The 23491-nt window shown below is 39.2% G+C and overlaps 1 protein-coding gene across 3 annotated transcripts in view; it reads left to right on the top strand.

The window, feature by feature from the left end:
• Positions 1-23491, top strand: part of ATPAF1 (ATP synthase mitochondrial F1 complex assembly factor 1) — a 683947-nt gene that overhangs the window by 17730 nt on the left and 642726 nt on the right. For 2 of the 3 annotated variants that reach the window (XM_044085820.1, XM_044085818.1), the window contains exons 2-3: positions 22528-22636; positions 22726-22782. In XM_044085820.1, the coding sequence (XP_043941755.1) occupies positions 22528-22636; positions 22726-22782 (166 nt within the window). The remainder of the gene's footprint in view (positions 1-22527; positions 22637-22725; positions 22783-23491) is intronic. The other variant, XM_044085819.1, reaches the window with a different exon arrangement.

The raw sequence follows: 23491 nt of genomic DNA, 5'->3' as shown, positions 1-23491 counted from the left end.
TTAGATTGTAATGCATGAAAAGAGGGGCTCTGTCCTGAAAATGAACACTTTGTTTTGTAAGACCCCTGTTGGGTGCCATCCCTGTGGTCAGTGTGCCTATTGCAGCAAGATTTGTAAAACCACACATTTCACTTCTGTCAACACACCACAGTTTTGGCACCAGGTCTCCTATTTCATGTCAGAGTGGCTGGGTCATTTATTTAATGTGTCAATGTGGAGCATTTTTTATTAGGTTCTGCAGTCCCTGGAAGGAATGTATTTCTCTGCACATCAGTGATGTAAATTACAAAAGGGATAGGAGTGCCCTGTATCGATGCATACTCAGCCATGCTATTGCACATTTTATAGTTATAGGCATTGATATTGTCCTGGGGTTAAAACAGCAATTTTCAAGCATGAGCTTGTTAAATGTTATCAGTATTGATTTGTATTTACTGAAATTATTTAGTGTGGCAGTATTTAATGGTAGAAAGTCTCTACTAATAATTGTTATAGCTTCGTAGATTTTTTTTTGCATACACTTAGTAGTTCTGAAGGTGGTAAGTAATTTGGACTCATCACTAGGTGACAGTGTTGATTCATTTCACTTGTGTTTATATTACCAATCACTCTGACATGGAATGGATTACTTTCTGCGTGATTGCTTGTTTATTTGCTGGGTCACAGAAATATGGCATGTCTAGAGTTTGTAGGTTTTGACATGTCCATAAAGACTTTAAAAATAAGAAGTCACGTGCATTCAGAAGCCATATAGCTGAAAGAGTGGTATGTCCTTAAAGGGGTCATTTGCTTATATCCCATGGGCCGGCACTACATGAGGAGGTTTAAGGTATTACACACTGTGGACTCTAGCTTGGCTGGATCTTTCTTGCACTTCTTACTGAATGGTTTATTTGTGACCTTTTCACCCTTTGGATTATATAGTATATTATATATTCAAAGTATATGTTTGTATGCATGTATACAGACACATGCACACATATATGACTGCATTGGGTTTGATGTTATATTTTGCTAGGCGGGTTATTTTATCGAACTGCCAGTTCATCTCGGGATGCCAGCTGCTTTGTGTGTGGGATCACTGCACAGTGGAGAGTGGTATTTTTCCCATTCCCCACTGTTTTGCAATCTCTTGAGTTATTAGCAGCGGGTGTGTGGTGTTTGAGGGGCTTGTCCCCTTGCAAAAATGTTTTTTTTTTTTTTTTTTGTTTGCTTTGCATGCACATGGTTTGTGCATGTCATGTGATCTAGTTTCAAATGTTTTTGGTTGCCGTAGTGTGTGCCAGTGTGGGAACACTTCACAATATTTCCGAAAGATCAAATTTCATATGGCAGAGACCATATGATTGAAGTTTCGGAATCTTGACATTGTGAGCAGAGATCTGCATACAGCGCAGAATGGGAAATTTCCCTTTTTCCTCGCTGTACTGCGATCTCTGAGTTGGTATATTTAAGTAGCGGGGGTGTGGGGGGTGAAGGGAGGCTTGTCCCCCTGTGATAATCGTGAGAATGTTTTTTTTTTTGCTTGTTTTTGTGGATTTATTTTAGAATGTCGAGGTTTCAAAAGTTCAGTCATATGGTCTCGGCTATATGAAATTCGATCTTTCGGAAATTCAGCAGTGTGAAGTGAATCTGTGCCAGTACACGCACACACACACACACACACACATATATATATATATATATATATATATATATATATATATATATATATATATAATCTATTGCAGTCTCTCCAGGTGTGATTAGGCAACAGTTATCTGTAGCAATTTGAACAGGTAACTATAACTCAAATAATTTGCTATCTATTTTTTCTGTTTCTCTTCGTGCTGCTGTGGCTTCATCTTGAAAATGTTTTTTCCTCCTTTTGGGTCTTTCATAAGCAAGCAGCAGCAGTTAGAAAGTGGCTGTACTGTTGCTCATTTTTTTATAACATTTCCTTCTTGCTAGTAAAACTGAAATCAAAATGTCAAATAAGCAGGAGTTTCTCTACAAAGTCTTTCCTCTGAGAAACGGGAAGATCTGGCAAACCTGGTTTAAACCCCCAGTGAAACAGCATTATTTTGTTTTGTGGCTTAATGTAGTTTCTGTGTGAAAATCCATGTGCACAGGGTGTAGTAAAATCGGGTGGATAATCTTTAGGTGGGAAAACATTAAGAGAGCAAAATAGTCTCTTGCCACTGGTTTGGGCAGGCAATATCAGAAAACAACGAAAATATATAGATGCCTCTTGCCTCTTGACTGGAGTAATTGCTGAATGAAGTATTGTACCAAGTCCACTTCTGCACAGACCAGTAATCCGGATTGGGTGCCTTGAGGGTAGCAACTCACTCCACTGAGCCAAAAGTATTTACTTTTCCTCACCACTCTTTTAGGATATGTATGTTCCAGTCCCCTGTTTCTTTCAAGGTACACATCTTTCAGCAGCAGCGTATCCTCTCCTGTCCGCTCTTGACTCCTTCAGAATGTTTTGTCTTCGGGCTCTCCCCTTATATCTAATTACCTGTCTAACAGTTGAGGGCTTAAAGTAAAAACCCTTTTCCATCAGAATGATATCCGGTGCTCTTGAATTCAAAAAAGCTCTAAATGTTTATTGGCTGAACTCCTGCATTTGTCCTTGTAAAAAACCCTACTTGGCTTATACTCTCTTTTCTTCTCTCTTTCCCTTATTCACATGGGCCTTTTAACTACTTCTCTACACTACTTCACTTTGGTAGTATATTCTCTTATTTCTACTTCTCAGAGCTTGTTTCTCTTCTCTCAGTTATATGTCCATTAGTTTAGTTACCTTTTCTTATATCTACTTAATTTTAATTTCTCAGTGTTTCCTTTGCTCTTTTATACTTCTCTGATTACCTATTTAATCTTAATTTATGTACAGTTACTTTGTATATTATAACCATCTATGTTGATAGATAATTCATTGTTTTCAATGCTTGTTTAGCCTGATTAAGTATAATTGTCTGTATCTGTTAATGTGTTCTGAATTGGAGCTTTTCTCCGCAGGCATCTGCTGAAAAAGGGTTTTTGCTCAGTTGGATATTCCCGGTTAACAAATGTCAAATAAAATAAATAAAACAAAACAAAGGACAGCTAACTATTGTACCATACCAAGCACCCATAAAGTCCTAGTTGTTTTTAGGATCACTAGCAGTCTTGCATCTCCCTGCTGGGTACCACCTGATAGTCTATTTTCCAGTGATACCATCATGTTGTATTACAATACGTAGTGTGTGTGGTGTGTGTGGTGTGTGTGGTGTGTGTGGTGTGTGTGGTGTGTGTGGTGTGTGTGTGTGTGTGTGTGTGTGTGTGTGTGTGTGTACGTATGTATGTAGTCTTTTTGTGTTTCAATGTTTTCTCTCTCCTTTACTACTCATTTAGCTTCTGATAATATATATATTAGAAGTAGTATTGTACTTGGGTGGGATTGCGTCCTTCAGAGCTTTAAAGGGACAGCACTGTAAATACATTTTGTTGCTTAAGACTTTGTATGTCAGCAGGTTTGCCCTCCAAAGTTTATTCTTTTTTTTACCCAATAACTGGGAACTCCTCAGTAATTGCAAAGTTTTGGCAGCTCTGTATCTAAAACCGTGTAAAGGAAGTATAAATTACACAGGTACACAATTAACTGTTTTAAATGTTACCATCTTATAACTTTACCAGAAAAGAACCAACTGAAGCAGCTTTATTTAAATTGTAATTATGATGTTTAGAATGAAAACACAATTTCAGTGCATGGCTGTTTAAAATAAGATCAGTTACACTATTTTTCTTACCTTTTGAGTTGCCAGTAAGCTACTACTCCACTAAGTCAAGTAGTTCATTGCCTATCATTATAACTAGCTACACAGCTGTCCTTTTGACTGATGTGAGCAGTGCTGTTAGGCAAGTTCCTAAAGTTTGACAGTCATTAGAAGTGTTTTATTTCATAGGGGTTCCTAAATGCAACATTCAAAATGTCTGCATTGACACTTTAAGGAAAAATTCCACCTTGGATCCCCTCGCTTAATTTTTTCCCATTGTATCTCTGTTTTCTGAGCTATTTTAATACATTGAATCATTCCGAGTGTTTTTTATTTTATTTCAGTATGATTTATCACAGAGCCTGCCATACTAATGTGAGCTTGGTTTTGTCTGGTTCTTATCTATTTTGAGTCACTTTTATTTGACTCATGCTTGACATTAGAAACTGAAATGTATTTTTTCCTTCCTGTTTCTTTTTCACTTTTTATGAATTACCCGTGACTTTCTTTGTTTTCAGAGCTACTGTAACATATTCCCAGTAGTTTTAAGTCCACAACAAAGTAAAGTAGTTGAAGTACACATTTTCTAAGGCTGTGAATCTGTAGCAATTCAAGTACTGATAGACCCCCCCCCCCATACACATCCTTCCTTGAGTTCTCAAAGCTGTCATTGTAAACCAGGAGTTCTCACTCCGTGCTATTACAGCAAAGAACTTGTCGGAGACAGGTAAATTATTTCCTCAGTGTTGGCAGTGGAATATATGTTTATTTTTCTTGAATGTTGCAACTTTCTGCTGTTTTTAGTGTGTTACTTTTATGTTATCTGTACCATTATGTTTCAGCACAGTACTGGTTCAAAACGGATGCATCCTTCCATTCTTGACTCTGTTTTCACAGACCTGTTATTTTATTGCTACTCATTGATTTATTAATTGTAGGATGCAGCCATTTTGTCAGAACCATAATACTTTAGCATGACAAATTAGTATCTATTCCCTTTGCTGTACTGAAGGCTAAAACTACTGTCTGTAAAGATGCTGCTGTTACAAAAACAAATACCTCCAACAAGTAGATGTCCAAAAAGATGTGGTCAGCTATGTGCACAAATACTAAAGGCAGTGGAGAAAAGTTCCACATCATTTCATAGCAGCTGCTGACATCAGCAGGATTGAGAACTGCCTATGTATGACAAAAGACTACAGTCGGTACCTGATGGCAAATTCTACAAATATCCCACTCTGTGACATGTATTTGTAGGTGAAGATCAATTCCTGGGCCAAAGCATGTAAAAGATTAAACTTAAAAATGAAGATGGGTGTTTCTCTTTCTTTAATTCCAGGACTAGGAAGTAAAAGTTGCATAAACTACAGGCAGATTTTATTGTAACTAAACTGTCATGAAAAGGTATTATAGGGAGAAGGACTCCATAGCGGTTTTAAACTGCAGGTTAAGGTGGACTTGGTAAGCTGATATTTGGAACTACAGCATGTGTGCTGGCACAACTGAGCACTGCACTAAACCATTGGTTGGAGAAGTGAAGGTTTTAAGAAGTAGTAGAGCACGGAGTCTAACCAATCCTGACAACTGAATGTTACATGAACGCCAGCTAACAATAAATCCATAAGCAAGTTGCATATTTGTGTGAATCAGCTCAGTAAAGATTAGTGCAGAAAATTAACACACTGACCTAGATGCTCAAAAGCTTAATTAAAAGAAGTTGCAATGAGTGCCTCGGCTACATATATGAGAGGAGATAAAATAGATTCAGCACTTGTACATGGTGTATGGAAAATGCAGAAAAGATGGGTGTACTGAGGTGGGAGCGCAGAACAGTCTCTATGGAGTATAATGTATCACTACTGGTTTAGTGATCACTCCGAGATAATTCAGAGAAAGTTGTTTGATGTTAAGCATAATCCTACTGTGCCGGTAGGAACATTGTAAGTTAGTTAGTAAAACTGCTGGTAAGAGAGTCTAAAATGAGAGCTGTCCAGATGGAGCCAAAAGGGAATGACCTTTGTTTCAAGCAATCCCTTAACATCATTTGGGTTTGGTTAGCCCACTGTCTCCATCCAAGATAAGTGTAGGAAACTATCCATGTGGGCGTTACTGGTCCAATTCAGAAAGCCCGTGAAACTGTTGGGTATTACTAGCTCATTTTATTTGATGGGTATGACTTTTTCCCTTGTATGACTATTTGAGTGCAACAGCTGAGCAAATCTTAGATAAAACGAGTTTGTCATGTTGAGGCTGAAACTACTGAGTGCATACTTTTAAGCTTTGTTTATTTATTTTGATGTCTTGATTGAGCAGATTGTGACTGTGCTTGGTCTCGACCACCTTATTGGCTTCAAAATTCATAGTTTATTTTTTTAATTTCATGGCAAACAGTTTATCAGGATTACCTATACCATATGGGGTTAAGTGGTAGAGCTGCATTCTGGAAGCAGTGTACTTTGCCTTACAAGTCGGTGTAATTTTCCAAATTACCTGGCTACAGTCCTGCAAAATGGCGAGACAAGAGTACACAGTTACTAAAGATGTCATAAAAGATAGTCTCCAAGTTCTTCAAAATTCAATAAATGAAAGTTGTTTACTTACTGTAATGTTAGATCCTTATTGTGTCTCACTCTCTCTCTCTGTTTTTCTCTCTCCTGCCCGATAATTGTGGGTTATCTGCCCTTTGTAAAAAAACACGAAGGAAAGCAGGAAGCCAGGAGTAGGTCCACTACTGTTTATTAAATCAAATAACCGTAAGTGCTTTCGTCAAGTTCATTACAAGACTTCATCAGATAAAAAATTAACTGAAAAGCCAAGTTTAAAAATCCTTCCCATGTCACATGATCCACCCCCCAAGTTAATTAACTAATTAAAATCAACAGTAGGTATCCAAAAGAAAAAAAGAGAGAAATAGAAATCACATTATACAACATCTTAAAACACATGGATTTAAAACCTTAAATCCATGAATGTGTGTATATCAGTATGTGAATGAACCATTATAACCAAATCTATCTAAGTTGTGCCATCATTTTTAGTACACAACTAATGGATGCTAGTTCATTTAAACCGGGAAAACCCACAGCATTTAAGCTTAATATCCAGTAAAGTTCCTGGTTTTCCAGAAACAACTACCAGGGTCCACCCCTTTTATTCCATACATGCTCAATCACAATGAATTTAAAATAATGTTCAGGCAATTCCAGGATGTGCCTATAAAGTGTATTTGTAGTTTTTTTACCCGTATGTCATAATTATGTTCATAGATGCTTTGCTTGAGCATCCGCTCAGAGCGTCTTGCCGATATAAAAGGCAGGACATGCCTGACACAGTGCCCAATAACTACCCCAGTACTATTACAGTTGTAATGTTCTTTTATCCTAAAGATGGAACCATTGATTTCAAACAGTTCCCCCACATAAATGAATTTGCAAAAATGGCACATACTACATTGGTACATACACCTAACTTGGACATTGTCAACTTCGATTATAGGTCTTTCCACCAAATTTTTAATGTCGGGTCCCCTTCTCCACACAATAGAAGGTTTTGTACTAACTTTGCCTCTGACCTCACCATCCCCCGTTAGAATACCCCAGTTCTTTTGTAAGGTCTCTTGAATTTGCTGGTAACAGAATATCTGGTGATAATTTACTTCTGTCCCATTTCCTTCCCTGTTGAATGTAGAATTACTAGTAACAGAACAGTTTTGAAGGTTTATCAAATTTCCAGCCAGTCGTCTTTTTCTTTCGGCTTTTCCTGGTTAGGGGGTCGCCACAGCAGATCACCTGTCCGCTCATGATTGGCAGTGGAGTTTTACGGTGTCACTGAAGGCACACACACACCTAGGGCTAGTTTGGAGTGTCCAATCCATCTATAGCATGTCTTTGGGATGGGTGAATAAATACCCAGTTGTGTCTTAACCGCTACTTCTTTTTTAATTTCCTGTACAAAAGCTGCAGGGTAGTCCCACTTTTTATGAACATGTCTTCCAAAAGACTACATTCCCCAAGAAAAGAATCAAAATTAGAGACCATCCTTGCAGCTCTGACAATTTGTCCTTTGACCACCACTTTTTTTCTTGGGGAGGGGGTGAAAACTATCAAAATGCAAAAATGCATTTTAATATGTGGACTTCCTATGCATGTGATCTGTTCACTGTAGTTGTACATGCCATTGGGCTGGATTGGTTCAGTGAGTATCTGTTTTAGAAAAAAAGATTGAACAAGACTGTATCAGCGCCTACACAGAAATGATGGAAATTGTGTTGAAAAATAATTATATTTACTTTGACGAACAGTATTTTTTTCAACAAGAAGGTGTTTCTATGGGGCCACTTTATGCCAAAATTGTCATGTGTGAATGGGAACATAGATTTCTTTTTGGTTATTCTGGGTTTAATGATTGCATTCTATACTTGAGATATTTGGATTATTTGTTTTTCATTTTAGAAGGGTGATAAGTGTTGTTAATTTCATGGATTATATAAATAATACAACCAATTTTCTTAGGTTTACACATGTGGTGGGGAATGACAGCATCAGTTATTTGGACGTAAGACTAGAAAAGGATGTGGTGCATGGGAGATATGTTTCCACCATTTATAGGAAGCCCACATACTCAAATGCATTTTTGCATTTCTATAGTTTTCACCCCTTCCCCCAGAAAAAAAACGATGGTCAAAGGACACTTTGTCAGAGCTGCAAGGATGGTCTCTAATTTTGATTCTTTTCTTGGAGAATGTAGTCTTTTGGAAGACATGTTCATAAAGAGGGACTACCCTGCAGCTTTTGTACAGGAAATTAAAAAAAGAAGTAGTGGTTAAGAGACAACTGGGTATTCATTCACCCCTACTGATTGGAAATTTGATAAACCTTCAAAACTGTTCTGTTACTAGTAATTCTACATTCAACAGGGAAGGAAATGGGACAGAAGTAAATTATCACCAGATATTCTGCTGAGCACCAGCAAATTCAAGAGACCTTACAAAAGAACTGGGGTATTCTAACGGGGGATGGTGAGGTCAGAGGCAAAGTTAGTACAAAACCTTCTATTGTGTGGAGAAGGGGACCCGACATTAAAAATTTGGTGAAAAGCCTTCTAATCAAAGTCGACAATGCCCAATTTGCCCAATTTAGGTGTATGTACCAATGTGTGGTATGTGCCATTTTTGCAAATTCATTTATGTGGGGGAACTGTTTTTTGAAATCACTGGTTCCAGCTTTAGAATAAAAGGACATTACAACTGTAACAGTACTGGGGTAGTTTATGGGGCACTGTGTCAGGCATGTCCTGCCTTTTATATCCGCAAGACTGAGCGGATGCTCAAGCAACGCATTCGTGAACATAATTATGACATACGGGTAAAAAAACAAAACTACAAATGTACTTCCTGGAATTTCCTGAACATTATTTTAAATTCATTGTGATTGAGCAGGTCAAATGGAATAAAAGGGGTGGACCTTGGCACTTGTTTCTGGAAAACTGGGAACTTTACTGGATATTAAGTTTAAATGCTGTGGGTTTTCCCAGTTTAAATGAACTAGCATCCATTGATTGTGTACTAAAAATGAAAGCACAACTTAGATGGATTTGGTTATAATGGTTCATTCACATAATGATCTATACATTTTATGGTTTTAAGGTTTTAAATCCATATGTTTTAAGATGTTGTATAATGTGGTTTCTACTTCTCTCTTTTTTTTTTTCTTTTGCATATCTACTGTTGATTTTAATTAGTCAATTAACTTAGGGTGGATCATGTGACATGGGAAGGATTTTTAAACTTCGCTTTTCAGTTAATTTTTTGTCTGATGAAGTCTTGTAATGAACTTGACGAAAGCGCTTATGGTTATTTGATTTAATAAACAGTGGTGGACCTACTCCTGGCTTCCTGCTTTCCTTCGTGTTTTTGTACCTTGTTTGTGAAACTGTGCTGTTATCTGCCCTTGTGGTGGAGCCAAGCCAGTAATTTGAAACAGAAGCTTTTCCCATGCTTGAGCTGCTTCCATCTCCCATGATTCAGCTTGAGCTGCTTCCATCTCCCATGATTCAGTACATTCCTTTTCTTCGTGAAATTGTTTTTGCCCTCCTCTAGATAACAAGGTACTGAGGAAGGCCTGAAGAAAGGCTTCATGCTTAGCTGTACCTAGTCTGTCCAAGAAGGATGCTAACAATTCTGTTTGGGAATGGTGGGTGGAATACGGAGACATATGGAGAGGTACAGTAAGGATCTATTGTTATGATAAGAACTTAACTTAACTTTCCTGTCCTGTATTATCTCGCTGTTCATTTTGATGGTTGGACAGAATCCCTAGATACTTTTTCCTGGGTGGCATCATGGCAGGATACCACTGAGAATGGCAGAAGATAGGAAGCTCTGTGCCTCAGTATTAGTTCAAGTGTATTTGCCATGTTGCTACAACACAGATATCCTTTGTTGAAGAGAACGCAAAGTGTCCTGATGTCTTTATGGCAGCATGTGTAGGTCAAGGACTGAGTGAGCTCCAGGTTGGATATTTCTAAGCTTATTGAGCTATCCAAGGATCAGCATAAGTGGACTGAGTAATTTATCACTACAATAAGTGATTCTGTTGTACTTTAAGCCAAAAGACAATAGTGGAGATATGGGAACACCCAGAACCCTAGCAACATGAGGTGTGCTGCAACTGACAGCATGCACATGGTGAACACCTGAGAGCTTATATTGAGACTAAAATGCAGTGATCAGAATTGATACTGACTGGCTGCTAGCTAAAAGTGGTTGAACTTTCTGGATTGCTTTGTGATCTTGATATGTAGGAAAGTATCCTGAAGAACTGGTCTGCACATCCAGTCATCCTTATGTAGGCGTATAAAGGACAAACTGCAGCATGACCATCTGGAATTTTGTCTATGTGGCAATTTAGGCTACTGAAATTTAGATTGCGTCTTTCTTTGTACTAAGAAGAATCGTAGCCTTGAGATCTTTTCTGGTTTAGTGGGACCTCTTGGATGGTTCTCCTTTGTAAGAGCTAAGAAATCTCTCAAGCTGCTGACCATTTCTGTTGGGGTGGAATATCTGGAAGGAGCAATGTATTTTGTATATGGTAGAAATCCATGGTATGATGTAACCTCTGGTTATAATGTTCTTCACCTGATTATCCTTCATGATGGCCTGGCAAGCCACTAGAATGAGTCAGCCCCCACTCTCTCCAGAGGGGGTTATTAGAGCAACATTTCAGATGTGCTGATAAGGACCCTTTTAAGGGAAACCTTATGAGCTCTTGCTTAAGTTGACCCCTTTGACCCTACAGCAGCATCTGTTAGGGCCCCCCTCAAGGCAGAGAGGGTCCTTTTATCTGAAGAGGAATCAAAGGAAGAACATTGAAACTTCTTGAACCGGAATCCTTTGCTGTTCTTCTGGCCTGGAGTAGAATGTTTGAGGGGGTCCAAATTGGATGCAGATGGCAGACAACATTTTTCCTCTTGCTTACTCCTCATCAAGGTTTCTTTGAATTTCTGACTGAAGAGAGATAAGGCACCATAAGGGGAATTTATGAAGGATGCTTTGAGGTTGTCTGTAAAATCTCACAACTGCAGGTAGACATGACTGTACAGCATTGCCAGTGCCCACTGCCCTAGCTACCCCATCAGCTACATTATAGAGTAGCCCAATGGACCGTTTGGTGATGGACAACATTTTAGATAGCTGAACCTTCACCAGTTTCATTTTGGAGAACCTTCCCACTCCTGATACCAGGAATTTATGGCCTGTTCTGCTAGATACCTTTGGAACCAGTTCATATGTAGCATAATACCCTCCGGGAAAAGTGTCCATAGTGTATGCCATTTTCAGAACAGGTCCATTGCCCTAGACTCCCTGTTAGGAGGATATACCATGCAGTTCTTCTCTGATGGCTCCTTTTTGGTGGCTGCTGCTGCAGCCACAGTGGGGTTGGTCCTTGAGGTCTCAAAATCACATTTTACTTGCAGGGGATAGGTTCTGCCACATCAGATTTCTGCCATACCTTCACCACCAGGCTGATGAGGTGGTCTGTAGAAGGGACCACCCAGGACGTAGAATGGCCAACTAGAAAGGTCTTGAACAACACTTCTTCTTTATCTGGATGGAGGAAGGGTCAGTTGGTCAGGTCCTCCTCTGACACATCATTTCCATGATATCTTATAGAGTAGAGTTATCCCCCTTCATCAAGGTTGTGCGTTAGGCCCGGCAAGCCAGCACGTAAAAATCTACTGCCAATCATTAGCGGACCGGAGTTCTGCTGTGGCGACCCCTAACCGGGAAAAGCCGAAAGACAGTTTATCCCCCTTCATCAAGGTCTGTATCGGGTGTAAGAGATTTCATTTTGTGTGTGTGTGTGTGTGTGTGTGTGTGTGTGTGTGTGTGTGTGTGTGTGTCTGCATGCACATATGCGCTGGGAAACCCTTTCCCTTCATTAAGGCCTGTGTCTTGCGTAAGTGATTTCTGTTTGCAGTCACCACTTGTAAAATGTAGTAATGTGTAGATTAGCTTTAGGTGGTGAACATAAATTGATAACTAGCATTTTGAAATTAACAATATGTCACTAGAAATCGTTCTTATTGCCTGTTTGTAGTTCAGTAAAATTGGTAAGGTAGTGCATACCATGATAAAGAGTTGATTTAATTTTAACTAGAGTATTCAATCTGTAATGAGTTGGTCATCCTGTACTGGTAGTTTTAATGAGTAGCTGAATAGGAAGAATGTTAGTATGAAATTGTGTGTCTTGAATGGTGTTTGCTGGATGGCAGTTGCTGGCTATGTTATTGATGAATATGGTGAGTAATAAGGGGGTCCAAAGACTGAGATCTGGGCAGCATGTGGAGAGATATTTGGCGAGACCCGCTTTCTGATTTGGTATGAGTCCATAGAACCAGTTTGATAGTCTAGAAATGTTTAGGTTGTGACCAGCTATGACAAAGACCTTTTGACAGGTCAGGAAAGATGGTGCCAGGGTACTTCTGAAATAGTGGATGACTGACTGCACTTGCTGGTTAGAGGTCTCCCAGTGTGGAAAATGAGAACTTTTATTGGCTTTTTTAATATCAGGGTTTTTTTTGTAAAATTTGGTCAATGTCTAATTATACTGCCTGGGTGTTAAAGAAGGAATCTGGAAAAACGTAAAAGAAATCAAAAAGAAGCAGCAGCTCTGTGTAGAAGAACCTTGTAGCTGTTTAGCAAAAAGCAGTTTTAGCTTCAGTACAGGACTTGGCTTCCATTAATTTAGAGGAAGAAAATATGTGATATGCACTCAGAAGTGTTTAAGTGGAATTAAATAAGGAAATGTGTTTGAAAAAACATCCACACAGACACTGGTAATAAAGGATTTAGTCACATTTCATTTATTTTCTTTATTTCATTTTAATATTGTTTTTGTTGTGCTAATGTGTCATGGCTTCTCAGTCCGCTGTGGTATTTATTAGTTTAAAATAAGTGGGTTAATTGCGAAATAAAGTGAAATAGCAAATGACTAGAGAGTAGAAGAATCCTTAAATAACCATTCAGATGCCTTAAAAAATGCACAAGTCAGAGGTTGAAGTGAAGGAAAGACTGGCTGAACTTGAAGCTTTTCAAGCAGAAATGTTTTTAAAAAAAACAGAGTTGGTGAAGACAGAGAAGAAATAAGAACAGCATTAAGGAAAATGAAGTCAGGGAAATCAGCAGGCTCACATGAGGTCATGGCAGATATGATAAAGATGCTGGGTGAGATGGAGAAATGACTCCTGAGGGTACTCATAGAAGTTTGGAGAGAAGAGCATTGCCCAGATGACTGCAGGATAAGCATACAAGTGCCAGTGTTCAAGAACAATGGAGACATTCATAACTGTGGGCAGTACAGAGGTGTTAAACTCCTGTCATATTGCATGAAAGCTGTGGGGAGGGTGATAATACGCAGAGTAGTACAAAGTAAGATGGGAGATGAGTAGTTTTGGATTCAGATCAACACAACTGGTCCAATGTTTGTAGTGAGACATAGTTGAGAAAAGGCTAGATTTGAAGAAAGAGTCCAACCGGGCATTCCTAGACCGGGTGAAAGCTGATTTGGGCAGTCCTACAAAGTCCCAGAATCATTGGTAGAATTAGTGCAAGCTAGGTACCAGGACCCAGTGACTTAAGTACAATCAGTGTTGGGTCTCATAGAGGGGTTTCCAGTGTGAGTGCGTGTGTATCAGGGGTCATCTGTGAGGCCTTTGCTGTTTATACTAGTGATGGACTACATTAGCAAATAAGTGTGTGTGTGTGGGGGGGGGGGGGGGGGGGGCAATGAAAAAAAGACTGAACAAGACCTTCAACAAAGGATATGGGAATGGAATGCAAAACTTGCTCATGGGGTGAAAATGAATAGAGGTAAGATGGTTGTAATGACAGCAAATGGGGGAAATCAGAAGAAAATGAGATTTGAGGTAGAAGGGAAAATAGTGGAAATTAACAGCTTCAGGTATCTGAGAGGGGTGATTTGAGAAGAAGGGGACTCTAAGGAGGTCAGAACTAAAATCAGAGGGCTGCAGCCAAATGGCACAGTGTATCAGGTATATTATATGATAGAAGAATGCCAAAGAAGCAAAAGTAAGGTGTACAAAACAATGGTGGGACCAGTACTACTGTATAGTACAGAAATCTGGGACCAGTACTACTGTATAGTACAGAAATCTGGGCAGTAAAGGCAGAACAGTTGAGGAAGCTGCAGGTGATGGAGTTTAAGTGCCTGAGTAGGGTGGTAGGATGCACACTGTGAGGCAGATGAAGAAATGAGGACATAAGACAGAAGCCAAAGTTGCTCCATTTGCAGAAAAGGTGAAACAGAGCAGATTATGGTGAATCGGGCACATGTGCAGAAAATCAGAGGACAATCTGGTGAAAAAGATTTGGGACAGACAGGAGGTAGGCAAGAGGAAACAAGGGCATCCAGCAAAGACGTGGATGGATTGTGAGAGAGAATACCTGCAACAGTTAGGCTTGAGTGTCGAAGAAGGTAGGAGGGTGGCATTGAATAGAGAGAAGTGGTGGCAGTTGACATGACACTCCAACCTCTGTGTAGAACATATGGAAAAAGGGGATTGATGATGAGGATTTCAGGGTGGGACTTCCATGGGATATCAGCGATGGAGGAAAATGGGATTAATTATACTGATTTTTTTATCACTACTGAAAGTCCTTGGGGCAATAATGGTAGATGTGTGGTCGGAAGGAGTTTTTGGAAGGGAAGGAAGATTCTGTTGGAATGTATTTATATTTCACATAAAATTACTCAAACTTTGGAGAGACATTTTAGAAGGAAAAAAAGCTTTCATCAGGGAATATTATTTATGGGTGAAGACTGTAATCTGATTTGCATTTGTAAAGATGCATCAGGGGTACTTAGAAGAGAAAATATATTAAGAGATGGTAGTTTTCTGAAGAAACATATAAACATATTTAATAGTTAAGGATATAATGTAAATATTATTCCCCAAAATACAAAAAGTATGCAGGATTGGAAAGAAAGTATATTTTACAGGAACATGTGTATTTAATCAAAAACTTTGAGACCCATCCAATAATGTCAGATCATACTGCTGTAAAAACTAAGATAAACATGCAAGGTAGTATTTTAACTGGTGCATTAGTGCAGCACAAGTGCAACAGAAATTAAGTATGGTGATGATACCTGCATTTGACTACTAAAAACAATCCTAGAACTAGCTTTTCACTACACAGGCCATATAATTTGGAGATGATGCAATAAAGTGAATACTCAGTTGTTTTTACAATTAGTATTTTTAACATTCTTTGGGGTACTTGACTCTCAACATCAAGAAGCTTAGCAGCGGGTATTAATCAAGGTTCGATTTTAGAACCCGTCTTTCTCTCATGTTATATAGAAGACATTACGCATATACTTTCTACTTCAGCAGTTGTCTTATAGATGTATGATATTCTTATCCTTTGCTCTGCATCATAGCCCACTAGGTCCATGAAAGTGAGTAGGCACCAAGAAAACTGCATATGCTCTTTTGAATTAATAAAGGCTTGCAACCCACAGATACCCTCGAGTGGTACCAACTGCAAAAAATATATTCTTTTAAGTGTCTAGGGCTTTTTTATTTGATCTTGGACCATAAATTTAAAGAGGGTAATGAATAATGAATAAAATAAAGTTGGATGTAAAAGAACCCACTACACCTATCAAAATGAGCAGGGGAGGTTCCCAGATGTCCTAGCCAACTTTTTCCTAATAGTATAAATACCACCTCCGGTCTCCCCTGAGAAGAGAACACTGTCCTAGTGGGACTAGCATGGTCAACGAAGAATAAATTGGAAAAAAAAGCTTGATTCATCATTCTTCTTCTGACCTTAAGATTCTGACTTGTACACTATAGTGCAGCAGTTCATATAAAATATTTACACGTACCATAGTTTTACTTCTGGAAAACATATGCAGCCTTTAAGTATTTTTTTATTAAATGCCATCACTGAAACAAGTTCCATGGTGCTGTCTCTTTCTTTGTATAAGTCTGAATAACTTGTTTTTTCCTTCACAGAGCTAATATCATACTGTGGCTGAGTTCCAGCTTAAAATGTAACTTTTAAGTTAGTTATTTCAAATACCATTGTAGCTTGCTACAGAGATCCATGCCCCAGGATTCCCACTCCTCATTTCTTGATGCACTGGAAAATATTGGGATACAACCTAACACCCTAATAATGGGCAATTTCAACTACCCCAACATTAACTGGGAAAACTACTTGTGTAGCAACTCTTTTTTGCTCAACGTTTTCTGGAATTCATAAATTCCAACACCTTGGATCAACTGATTATAAAGACAACCACAAAGCATTCTATAGCCATGTCAATAATCTCAATGGCAACACTTGATCTGCTCTGAGTTACAACACAATGGCACTAAATATACAGAACCAACTGATATTGCCAACATCCTGGCAGGTTCAAATTTACTCCCCCCCCCCCCTTTCACCCCCTAAAGGGGCCCATCTCTGTACCAAAAGAATGCAAAGTTCCTGTAATCACAGCCGCACAGGTAAAAACTATACTCTCCAAAGCCAAGAACACAGCATCCATGGGACCTGACAACATCCCAGGCTGCGTTCTACACGAACTACAGAACGAACTGGAATCCCACCTAAGTACCATGTTCAATCATAGCCTTACCTCAGGCTTTGTGTCCAGTGAATGGTGCACGGTGACGGTCATCCCACTCCACAAAGGGGGAGCCACCACGGACCCTGATGATCCTGGTCTGCAAGGCTATGGAGCATGTCATCATGGAACTTATAAACAATGACACTGGTAATCTCCAAACTCTGGTCCCCACCCAGTTCAGGTTTGTAAAAGGCAGATCCTGTCTCCTAAACCTGCTAGACGACTTTGAAGCGGTCACCAAAGCCGTAGATGAGGGCAAGGTGGTTCACACAGCCTATCTAGATCTCGCCAAGGCTTTCGACACCATCCCCCACTCTGGAATTATAGATATACTCACTAAACTAGATATAAATCTCTGTCACAAGATGGGTTGGCAACTGGCTCGCTGACAGAACCCACACTGTGAAAGTAGTAGACTTCAAATCAGACTTCAGACCAGTGACAAGTGGAGTACCACAGGGTTCAGTCCTGGGTCCTCTCTTGTTTGGCATCTGCTTCTCTGAAGTACAGGCTAACACAGAAGGTCTTTGGCTAACGAAGTTCGCAGATGACTGCAAACTAGGAGCCATAATCGAAACTCTTAACGATATGGACATCCTACAAAAGGGCCTCACTGAGACAGATGCCTGGTGTCAAAGCCATGGCCTCAGGCTCGGTGCCAAAAAGTGCATTGTCATCCCTTTTGGTAAAATCTCTCTACCCATGAACTACCACATAAGCGGTAGTCTACTTAATACCGAAAGTGTGATAAGAGACCTTGGGACACAGGTGGACAGTAGTCTCTCCTTTGATAATCACATCGCCTCAGTAGTCAGGAAATCCTTCTAAGTGGCACACCTCATCACAAAATGTTTCTCATCCAGGAAAAAAGAGGTCATTGTTCCCCTCTACTCGTCACTCATTAGACCCATTATAGAATACAGCACCCCCTTTTGGTATGTACCTCACAAGACATCTACAACAACTGGAAAGGTCGCCGAAATACCTCACAAAGAAGATTACCGGCCTCAAACAGATGCCCTACGTAGACAGTCTCAAAAAACTCCAGCTTTACTCCGTTGCATATTGCCTACTCAAAGGTGATCTCTGCCTAACATACAGAGCTATGTCAAATCCAGAGCTGTTGGGCATGCTCCACTTAAAGGAATCCCAATCCCTGTGAGCTACACGCTCTAGGAACCTAAACCTTGTCACAACAATAAACAGAACATGTTGGAGGGATAGTTTCATGTCCCAGAGACTTCCCATACTCTGGAACAAACTACCTATGTATATCAAACGAAGCTCCTCATTAGCACTCTTCAAGAAAAATCTTGATGATTGGATGGGAGATAGGAAATTCACCCACGGGATCACTTCTGTGGCTCTGCTCGACAGGGGCACAGGAAAATAATTTTCTTGTGGGGTGAAAGCCAGAGTACCTTTTTGGCTAGGTGTATATGGGCCCTAGGGCCAATAGCCTATTCCCTACCTATGAACCTAAAATAGTACATTTTTTTCCATAATGAATACCTCTCAGTGGATAGAGGCTTATCTAATATAATTAAAACATAATGCATCTGTTCTGACAATGAATCTTTCTCTCAACTCTCAGCACAGAATACACAAGATTATATGTTGTATCACATCCTCTTATCACTTTTATATTGCACTTGGTCAGCAGGAAAATCCTGTTTGTATACATAGCAATGCTAATTGCAAGCCAGTATAAACTGTAGAAATTGGTTAGTACCTGAATTTAGTTTTATTTTCATATCATCTGAAATAACATGTATTTGCCTGACTCAAAATGTCCTCTGCACACAACATATGTCTGTGCTAACACCCTCCAAACACTGTAAAGTTTCGTACAGCAGTGTTGCCGTACTAAGACACTTCTTGGTAGACGGTGCATAAGGTGTACGTCAACTCTGTAGTTCCAGTCCTTATGGGAGGAACAGCACTAATGCAGCTTCGGTTCCATATGTGTCTTTTTCTATAATTGCGTGTACGTCAACACTGTACTTCCAGTCCTTATGGGAGGAACAGCACTAATGCAGCTTCGGTTCCATATGTGTCTTTTTCTATAATTGCTGTACTGTAGTATATATGTAATATACTTCACCCTGCAGATGGCTTTTCAGTGTTGATCCTCCACTACCAGTTTAGCCAGGAAGAACATCTCTGCACAAGCAGACCTGCTAGTTCCATATTTTACTTAATGTGCTGTGAGTAATAATAGCCTTGGTGGTTGCATTAACAGAGGGTTTTAATTTCCCATCATTGAAAATAAAAACAGTAGCTCATTGTATGACTTTTGTGATTGAGATAATTGCTGGCAGTGTTGGGAGTAAAACATGCTGAAATGTAGGCTTATAACTTTGGCAGGTTTGTATAATTTTTGAATAATCTTTTGAATGTTTATAAGGAACTACCTTGTAGCTGTGGTATGATGATGTTTCATCCAGAGTGATTTTAGTTACCATGGAACGTTAACTTTTGGGACAGAACTGTGGCATCCTTCTTGAAGTGAGGATTACTAGATGATGTACTTAAAAGTTTGTCACAAGTCCTGAAACAGTTCCCATTTACTGGTGTTTTGAACAGAAGTACACCAGTTTAAGTGCAACCTCATAAATTTGAAACTTTCCAATGAGTTTGGATGAAACTTTCAGATTTCTCATATTGGAGATTCCATATTGGGGATCCATCAGTTGAAAGTTTTTTATTTTTTTTATTTTGTAACCACAAGTGGTACAGTGCATACCCTAAGATAACCTGGGCTACAAATGATACAGGGTGGACACTCTGGCTACAAGCAGCAGTAATAGTGTTTGTGATCATTTTAGAATAGCAACTAAACTCACATTCGGCAGGTAGTGGAAGCTAGAGTATGCAAACAAACCTTCTACAGGCTAAGCTGAAGAAGTTGTAAGCTCCACATAGGCAGTAACTGGTGAGCAGCACTGAATGTCCAACTTTGGAGTTGTGAAGTGGGAGCCTCAAGTACTGAGCCACTATGATACTCGACTTTTCATTTCTGAAGTGTGTTTTGTAGTCACCATGCAGTTTTAAGTTTTGGGACAGTTGTGCTGAGTGAGAGCTATTTTGGTAATGTTTCATAGATGTACTGAGACAGTGAATGTGCTTAGGGATGCCCGGTCCCCGGTGCCTCCATGGCACATCTGTTTACTAACCAGAATGCTAAGATTTTTGAGTCATAACCTTTGTTGTTCAATTTATGAGTCTGGAGTAATCATCAGTCCAGGTAGAAGGGTTATCTTTGGCTCTGGATTGTAAATGTGAGCAAGGGAGTGTGATATAAAATGGGGCCCACAGTGAGAGGGCACAGAATAAGGCAGTAGACTAAACATTTCAGTGCCTATGTATCATACCTCTCAACTTCTTGGTCAAGAGTTCCGGGACAAAGCTAAAAATAATGGGAGGACAAAGGATAACTATCGGGGACAATTTTTAAATGTTACTCTAATTCACGTACAAGTTAATAATATGCACGTTGATACAAAACCTATTGTGCTTTGCACGATAAGAAGTGCAAAACTCAATGTCTGACATTATTGACTTTGTGTAATCCTCCGTGATTAACCAGAAACTACAAAGGGCATGTCAAAAATATGAGGAAATATCTGGGGCATTCTGCAGAAATCTGGAGAGTTGATAGGTATACTGTATACTTGTAGATTTCATTATATTGATTGTTACACAAAGGGTGCCATTAATGCAAGATGGTAATTAAAACAAGCCATGTTAAGTGTGTTTTTCATATTTTTTATTAATAACTCACTCATTCAATATTTAAAATACATGTAAAACATTTTGAGAATATGTCCCTTCCTTCATGTCAGGGTCTTTTCAGCCAGAAGACTTGTGGGCATTTATTTATTTATTTATACATTTTTAAGCAGATAGGTGCCCGAGTCTTATGACCATTATTATGGACAACCTGTACTAGTTGGTAGTAGAGAAGAAAACTTTGTATTCTAAGATTTGTAATCAGTTAAACATTATATGTTAAATTTTTTTATAGAATTTTGAAGTACATTGTCTGTAGATGATTACAATGAAAACTTTTGGAAAACTTAATGGTTGTTATAATATAAAAAAAATCATATGGGACAAAAATCAGTAGACTATGAAAGGGCGGCACAGCGGCAGAGTGGATAGTGTTGTCGCCTCACAGCAAGAGGTTACCTGGTTCATTTCTCATCTGGGATGCCATTTGTGCAGAGTCTACATGTCCTGTCTGTGTTCACATGGGTTTCCTGCCACATTGCAAAGGATGCAGTAGGTAGGTTGGACACACTAAATTGGCCATAGGTGTGTGTACATGTGAATGTGTGGTGTGGAAGAACTGCCATAGCAGGGCTGGCCACCCTGCAGTGTAAACCTTTGCTCTAGATGATTGTCATTGAAGAAGTGACACCCCAACCCTATGTGCAAAATGAGAAAAAGGGTTGTGGATGGATGGACAGATAGTCATTTGCAGTAATGCTGAGGTTAGAATATTGAAGATAGAAGGAAGTGGAGTGTCAAGAATAAAGAAGTGAGAAGTAGAGAAAGGGTAAGGGGTGATACTGTGGACTTTATAACAGAATAGTAGCAGTGTCATCATGTCAGTATGGTACTGTGAATGATGGTTTATCCGTGATTGTCAAAACAGTCATACCGAGTGGAGTTTGTGGTGCATTTGCTCAGTGGTTTCCTTGTTCTAGGAAAACTAGTGAGCCCAGTACGATAAGTGAAAGGAATGAGCATTTCTAAGACTTTTTTTATTTTTTAACAAATCAAGACATACAAGGTCCAAAAGAAAATCAAGTGGAATGCACACACTTTAAAATTAGTGGGAGATCCACATAAAACAATGTGTGCAAGTATTAATAGGCTGGGTTCTTGAAGATCCTCTTGTGTCCTTAGTGTAAAAAATAAGTGGAATAACTGTAGAAAAATGAGATCTCATAAATGTACTTGCAAGAATATGAATATTGATCATATGCCAATAATCCCAGGTAATGATAGTTGGAAAAGGTCTTTCTGCTTGTTGGAGTAAAAACATCCTTGAGAACAATAGCTGCTGTTCTCTGTGATACTGTAGTCTGACTTTTTCTTGGGCAGGTACTGCCGTAATAGATGAAGGATGTTTTTTCTGTTTGGACTGTTACTGGGTTAGAATAGAAAATGTAGTTCTAACCCAACTCAGCTAGCGGTGAAGCTGGCGTTTTTTTGTTCAAAAATTCCAGTGAAATGCTGTCTGCTGTTTGCCGTAGCAGCCATTATCGCACCCTGTCTTTTTGTATGGAGAGACAGTGGTCCTTTTAAAAGGTTACATTTATATTGAGATGAAATGCAGTTGGATGCCTTCTGGTTTTCTAAGCAAAACTGTAATTGTATTCAAGAAAAGGGCAGACATTTGAAAACAGTTACAGAATGTATGTAATGTATCTTCTGTCCAGCTTGCAGAGCTACACCTGCTTGACTTTAAATGCACTGCTGTCCAGTATTGGTTAACAGTAAGGAGCAGGCATCTCTCTTTTCAGGTGGTGGTGGGGGGGGGGGGTGAATGTGGGTGTGAGTGCTGCACTGAACTCTATAGATCTTCTGTCTTTAATTTTTTTTTTTCTTAGTGCCAGTCCAGCTGAATATGAGGCTCGCATGGAGAAAAGGAAGGAAGTCAAGGCAGCTCCAGTGGGACAGTCAACACAAGAAGAATTTATTTCATTTATGGAACAAGAGGTATATCGTATTTGTAAAAATGTGATGCATGTTTGCTATGATTCTTCACAAATATGGTTGCTCTAACCCCCCCCCTTTTTTTTTTCCAGTCAAAAAGGCTTGTCGAAAGAGCATCTGGCAAAAGTGCTTTCCTCCCTAAAGAGAAGGTAATATAACAAACTAGTATTGTGTATAGGAAGGCCTTTTTTGTCTACATAATGTGTAGGTGTGGGTAGGCTACATTGCTGAGTGCTATTTTTCTTATAGGTTCATAAGTAGTTAATAAGCATGCAGTCTGAGTGACCATTGAGAAACTTAGCCAAGTAACCCAGTAAAACTAGGAAACATTATTTGCTTAGACCAAAAAAACTATTACCGCATTCACCGTCCACTTAAGTTTAGGGTATTACTGTTTGATACCAGTTCCAAAACCAGCGAATGTACTAGGTTAAATATGTAGTACACCAACTGGTATTGTTAATATGATGGGGGACGTTAGGCTTTTAGTATTGCAAGTTTTATGGAGTAGAAAGAGATACAAAAAAAACTCTACCCTTTTTCTAACGTGGAAAGCCAGCCGGAGATCACCATACAAGACCTGTACATAGAATAAGAAGGCTTTCAGTCTGTCTGGGCAGCTTAGAGTATCTAGTCTTTCAATTTCAAAACCAAGCAAGAAAAAGTACCACAGAAGAAGGAAAGTAGTCGGCTCAATGATAGAATCCCAAAGCTGGTTTAATAGTCAATGCAAACACACAAACGCAATTACGCACACAGCGTTTTCGTTTAAGTTGCTAAGACTTTATTAGATGCAAACAATAAAACATCTCATTATATAATCCAATAACTTAATTATTCAAAAAATCCACAAATGAA

This window comes from Protopterus annectens, chromosome 10.part0 (assembly GCF_019279795.1).
Source record: "Protopterus annectens isolate FY-2018-M chromosome 10.part0, PAN1.0, whole genome shotgun sequence".
Classification (NCBI taxonomy): domain Eukaryota; kingdom Metazoa; phylum Chordata; order Ceratodontiformes; family Protopteridae; genus Protopterus; species Protopterus annectens.
Note: the sequence above shows the minus strand (reverse complement) of the source record. Positions and strands in the feature narration are given on the sequence as shown.